General features: G+C 40.8%; 1 protein-coding gene across 2 annotated transcripts; it reads left to right on the top strand.

The window, feature by feature from the left end:
* Positions 1-188: 188 nt before the first annotated feature.
* cbln12 (cerebellin 12) lies at positions 189-5,480 on the top strand. Of its 2 annotated transcripts, XM_077559917.1 has the most exons (4): positions 189-333; positions 780-1,283; positions 4,715-4,834; positions 4,915-5,480. In XM_077559917.1, the coding sequence occupies exons 2-4, from the start codon at positions 1,014-1,016 to the stop codon at positions 5,110-5,112; spliced, it is 588 nt and encodes a 195-aa protein (XP_077416043.1). In that variant the 5' UTR covers positions 189-333; positions 780-1,013; the 3' UTR covers positions 5,113-5,480. The 2 variants fall into 2 exon arrangements, with proteins under 2 accessions (XP_077416043.1, XP_077416044.1); XM_077559918.1 differs by lacking the exon at positions 189-333 and having other exon boundaries at positions 692-1,283.
* The last annotated feature ends 746 nt before the right edge of the window (positions 5,481-6,226 follow it).

Below are 6,226 nucleotides of genomic sequence, written 5' to 3'. Positions count from 1 at the left end.
ACATTCACTCAGCCACTCAAATTGTTCCCTTGAAACAGCTTGGATGCTCAATTACTTTGATATTTTTTTTGAAATTTCACTGTGCTCAGTGGGTGGATGTAACATGGAGAATGAGAGAGGCGGCGGTGAAGTGGGGGTGGCAGAGCGAGATAGGGATAGAGATAGAGAGGGAGAACAAAAAGAGAGAGATGATCACATATCTGTCTTGGCTCAGATCTGACTGCTGTGTGGAATTAGCCTATGTGAGGACCGAGGAGGAAGAACAAATATATTAGTCCATATTTTCCCAGAGCTTGGAGTATAACAGACAAGATTTCTCAAAGGGGAATTCAGGTGACATGACACTTTTTTTTTTTTATCATTCATAATGTTAGACCACTTAAGTTCTCATCATTTTTAATTGAAAAGCAAAACATTCATCTGTTTGAACTTGAGCATCTTCTGCTTTTTTTTCAGCCAACTAGTTTGACTATAGAGCTTGGAGAAAAAGTAAAAGTGGTCCACGTTTAGCTTTGCGGTGTGAAACAAGTGCACGAGAGTGTGCGTGCACCATGTGAGGAAATGCATGTTGAGCGAACGGCGTTAGGTGGGAAGGAGCAACGTGTAGAAGACAGATGGTCACTCAGTGGAGTTGTTCCTCCACCCCCTCGCTTTTTTTTCTGCCCCCCCACCTCGGTCTTGCATCCTTCTGCTAGTGTTATCAAATGCATGCATCTTTCGCAACCATCCCCTGCGCCATCAACACTTTGCTCATCCTGTCAAATTCTTCCCATCCCCAGATACTTTTCAACTGCCTTGTCAGTTTCTTTTTTTGCTGACAAAGTCAACTTGAAGAGGCCAGAGGTCTAGTTGTCAACTGTTCTGCAGAGGCCTTCTGACACCGCGACAGAGCGATTTGGGACTTTGGACCGGCACGCAAATAAACTTGAACCGCAACGAGGAATGAACAACTCTGAACAGTGACGGCTACAACAACTATTAACAATAATTGGCTCGCCATACAAGAATCCGTCATGCAAACCTGTGATCTTACCGTACTGTTGGCTCTGCTGCTACTGTGGGGGCCACCGTGGGCCAACGGGCAGAATGACACAGAGCCCATTATTCTTGAGGGGAAATGTTTGGTGGTGTGTGACTCCACACCGTCGTCGGAACCAGCTGGGAACGCACTGGGCATGTCTGTCCGCTCGGGCAGCGGCCGAGTCGCTTTCTCTGCCAGCCGCCAGACCAACCACGAGCCTACAGACATGAGCAATCGCACAATGATCATCTATTTTGATAATGTAAGTGTGCATGCAAAATTTGCAAGGTTGGACATTTGGGGGGTGAGCATGACAAATAAAGTGGGAATTTGCACCTTAGTTTATAAAAACTTGAATGAAAAAATGGGAGTTTGAAATCCAGACTCATGTGTGGAGTTTGCATGTTTTCCCCTCGCTTTTGTTAGGTAAATTGATGTAAATTGTCCTTAGGTGTGAATGTTTGTTTGTCTACATCGCTGGCGTCAGGCCAAAACTGGGCCGAAGTCACAATTGGGTAAAATTCATATAAAAAAAAAAGTCTATGCTATTCGACATTCCACACGAGTATTGTTTTTCCGAATTATTTACCAATCTTAAGTGTTGAAAATGGCTGACTCTGAGGATGTAATGTTAATGGCTGAACAAACATGCCATTATTGGAGTCTCCTGAAAAGTGACTACACAGTAAACTTGACTCTATTTAGAGTGAGACCAAATAGACTCAATTTTAGAGTAGGCTAATATTTACACTTGGGAGAGAGTAAAATAAAGAATTGAAAAAAAGTCACTCAAGGGTTGGAGATTGAACTCACGACCTTCATCTTGGGAAACTGCCACTCTACCAGCTGAGCGATGCCCCTCTTACTGTTTGCTTATCTCCAGGAGGAGACCAAAAACCATGTTTTGGGTCTCTTGGAGTTAGGGCAATTCCAGCTGACACTGGCACTAGCACACAGCAGGAGCTCCGTGGCTCAGGGAGTGGATTCTCCCAAGCTGCAGGTCGTGAGTTCCGTCCTCAACCCTTGAAGGACTTTTATTTATTTATTTATTTTCAATTCTTTATTTGCTCTCTTCTAAGTGTAAATATTACTCTAACCCTGAGTCTATTTGGTCCCACTCTAAATAGAGTCAAATTTACTCTATAGAATTTACTGTGTGCCGTATTTTGGAAGTCGAAGGTTTCGGGCCAATTCCAGCGTTATGTGCCCTGTGATTAGCTGACAACCAGTTCAGGGTGTACCCCGCCTCTTGACCGAAGTCAGCTCAAATGGACTCCAGCTCACCTAAGACCCCAATAGATAGGATGTATACAGAGTATTCACTGACGTCACGGGATCGCGAGTCTGCCCCTCATTTTGGGTCAACTTTCCACCGGTGTCAAATTAGCTTCTATTGTGTCCAAATGTTCTTTTTTTATTGACGAATGTCACCCCCAGCTTCCTCTAACGTTACTTGTGTAAGCAAGATGTATGCGAAAGATTTAGCTCAACATTCTTTGCAATGGTACACATTGAAACATTTGGTTAGTGGAATCGATTGGATTAAAAATTACTTCTAAGAGTAGTTTTACCACACCATACTTTTTATTCTTACTTGAAGAAGTAACGCTACTCTTACTCCGCTATATTGGGCTACACTGGAGTCGTTACCCGCTGCCCCATTCATACATTAGATTTACCGTTTTTTTTCACGTAAGCGAGCCGCTTGACTGACTGACTGACTGTCTGGGAGCATTTCCGCGGACATGCGCCACCGTTCGCTTTTGGAGGGAGCGTCATATTCGCATATTAGCGTCAATCAAACAATTCACTTTTAAGTAGGTCGTTAAGCTCTGAAACAAGCAAAAAAGAAAAACTGCTCACTGCGTATGCCTGGCTTTAGCACCATGGCAGAAGTTAGAACACAACAACTTAGTCAAGGAGAGATGTAGCGAAGAGGAGAGGAGCACCAGTGCGGGAAGAAAACGGGGCAGGGGGAGAGGATAAGTTGCCGGAGAACTTGCGACCAAGTAGAAGTGAGTAGCTACAGGGTATATTTGATAGATGTGGCAGCTAGACACATGCTGGCCAATGTATGTATAAGTGTTGTACACATTTATATTTTCTTATGTTCTAAGACAATAAAACGTTATTGCAATTTTTAAAGACTATATGTTAAAAATGAAGCAACGTCTGATTACATTGTGTTTTTTTAAACATAAACCAGACTTTATGTTTAAGCAATTACACAGTACTTGAGTATTATTTTCAGAGAATACTTTTTTTTTTTACTTGTACTTGAGTGATTTTTTTTTTATGACTACTTTTTACTTTTACTTGAGTAATATTATTTTTGAAGTAACGCTACTCTTACTTGAGTACAATTTTGGCTACTCTATCCACCTCCCCGAAGGTACTAGCTACTAGCGCTAGCATGTTACAACAAAAACAAAAACATTGTTAATTCATCACTTATTTTCGTACACTTTAACAACAATTTCAACTTTTGGGCTGCTGGGAAAGGAAAATTAGAGAAATTAAGAAGGGTATTTGGAGAGATTTAAAAATCGAACATCTTGACCACCAGATCTATTTTTAGCCAGAGCTAGCCACGGCTAGCGGCTCACATGTATCACAATCGCTTTATGGTAAAAGCATTTTTACCATCTTACAATTACAATTACCTTAATCAAAATGGTCAGAACACACTTTAGTAGACTTGGAAATCCTTTTGATGTATCTTTGTAATTCCGGACACTTTGTCGTTCCCATTTGACATTCCATGGACCGGTGTACACAGTGTGGGGCAAATGACAGCATGTGAATACTATCTAGAAGTTTAATTTCACATCTTTGTTCGCCCAATTTTGCCCATGTGAACGGCACACGTGTGCACCATTGCGAAACGGTTTGTGAAAATCCGGAATGAATGAACAAAATGAATGAATCAAAGTAACTTTTAGTAAGCAACCCGAGCGCTCCTCAGCATTTGCTTGCATTGTCTCTCGCTGGTCGTTCGCCCCACGAAAGGCCCGCTGGGTCAATAGGTGGGGGTCGGTGACGTCATGTGTCCAACTGAAGTGTTCAATTGTTGAATGTTGTGAATATTGAATATTTCTTCCACCATGGAAAGTTTCTAATGTAGTATTTAGCAAGTATTGGAAATTGCAAATTGTCTTCTTTCTTAGTAACATTGAGATATTGCAAACATTAATTGAAAATTAGTTGAACATTTTTGTTGCGTATGTGTTACTATAAGGCGATCATACATTTAGTGTGTATACGCATTCACAGTCATAATGGCCCTCCGAGGGTACCTTTACTACGATGTGACTTGTGACAAAAATGAGTTTGACACCTTTGATCTAGAGCATTTTGATCAACCAGAAATATTAATACTTTATGCCATTAAATAGTGTTTACACTCTTTTACCACTTTGTGTCATTACTCTCACAGATAAATGATCCCAACCCAAAAATGTTCTCAGAATTTGACCATGCGTAAATAATTTTGTTTTAATGGATGTGCTTATAGATAGATACTAGTAGACCTATTCCATCAAATTTTACTTACAGTGATATTTTGAAGGTGACGTGTAGGCTGAGTTTATCACCAAATTTGTGTAATATTTTGTAACTTGTTTACTTACACAAGGCAGTTTTAATGTGGCATTTTACCTTTCCATCCTCCATCCTTTCATGCTGTCAATTTAGATCTTGGTGAATGTGGGCAGTCATTTTGATCAGGAGAGCAGCGTCTTCCTTGCGCCAAGGAGAGGCGTTTACAGCTTCAACTTCCATGTTGTGAAAGCCTACAACAGACAGACCATTCAGGTAAGTCACTCAGCTGTAGTGTTGACTGTATGTAACTGCAGAGAGTTCAGAGTATAAAAGCAGACCACAATTTCTCCCAGGTCAGCTTGATGGTGAACGGCTGGCCGATGATTTCTGCTTTCGCCGGAGATCAGGACGTGACCAGGGAAGCAGCCACAAATGCTGGTTTGGTGATCATGGAGAAAGGGGACAAGGCCTACCTCCGACTAGAGAGGGGTAACCTGATGGGAGGCTGGAAATACTCCACCTTCTCTGGGTTCATGGTCTTCCCCTTGTGAGCAAGATAAGAGCTAAATTGTTATGCTGGTAGAAAGAATTTTATTGGAGCTGAGAGAAAATGTTACTTTGTGCAAAGTTACAGAAACCAAAAGTAGACTGGAGAGAAAAGGGAACGGGTGTATAAGAAGCAGTGAACTAAATTTATTTTGCTTATGTGTATAACTATTTATTGAGTTTGTATGACTTATATTGCAGTAAAATTATAAAGTACATGTACATTGTGGGCTTCTTTGCAATTGTGTTAAATGTTTGAATAAGTGCTGTCATGACTATATCTCGCATTGCTAAGCCTATTTATGCCTGCATCAGATGTTTATTTACACAGAAATTTATATGACAAACTCATATTAAAATATACTACACTATATAGAGTTGCTTCAGTGGGTCCTTTTAACCTAGCTAGCACATACAGTATGTATTGCCAAATGTTATCTGCATGTCAATATCTCTCTTATAAACAAATCACAGATCAGGCTAAATATTATTATGCCTCCCTCTCAGGGCATTGTAGTCATTGCCACAGCAGCTGTTTGTAAATATAGCTCCCACCAGCAGAGCCGGCGTTGGCGTGGACCTAGCAGTGCAGCATGGGGCAGAGAGTAAGCATAGAGAAACGCAAATATCCTCCTTGCAGGGCCGCAGACAGATGGAGCCATTGGCGAGCGGCAAGGTTCATCTCTGCAGGGCTGCCGCAGATAAAGAGTGGTGTACTGTCACATATAGTCACTTACGCTTGCCTGGTTTATCGTCACAATGGCTGCCTACCTCTCTCATTCGATCGCATATACGCTCACGTTTAATGGGAAAGATGATTTCAGGAGAGGTCTTTTTAGTATTGCCACAAGTATTTTAAATTAAGATCCTAATTTGTAGCGTCACATTAACTCATAAAAAAAAAGATTATTAAAAATTAGGGGCGACAGGCGATTAGCATTTTTTATTGTAATTAATCGCATGACTTCACTAGCTAACTCACGATTAATCACAAATTCTATATCTGTTCCAAATGAACAATAACAAAATTATAGGTTTTCATACTCTTGTTAACAAAAGGGGATTTAAAAAAAAAACTAATAGAAACAGTTAAAATGAATTTTTGACGTATATAGCCGT

The sequence above is a fragment of the Vanacampus margaritifer genome, chromosome 2 (assembly GCF_051991255.1).
Source record: "Vanacampus margaritifer isolate UIUO_Vmar chromosome 2, RoL_Vmar_1.0, whole genome shotgun sequence".
Classification (NCBI taxonomy): Eukaryota; Metazoa; Chordata; class Actinopteri; order Syngnathiformes; family Syngnathidae; genus Vanacampus; species Vanacampus margaritifer.
This window is presented reverse-complemented; position numbering and strand designations above follow the sequence as displayed.

Excerpts from the sequence above, each read along its gene's own strand:
- cbln12 (XM_077559917.1), top strand. The coding sequence starts at position 1,014 with ATGCAAACCTGTGATCTTACCGTACTGTTGGCTCTGCTGCTACTGTGG. Across the intron at positions 1,284-4,714 it reads TGATCATCTATTTTGATAAT|ATCTTGGTGAATGTGGGCAG; the intron begins GTAAGTGTGCAT and ends CTGTCAATTTAG. Across the intron at positions 4,835-4,914 it reads ACAACAGACAGACCATTCAG|GTCAGCTTGATGGTGAACGG; the intron begins GTAAGTCACTCA and ends AATTTCTCCCAG.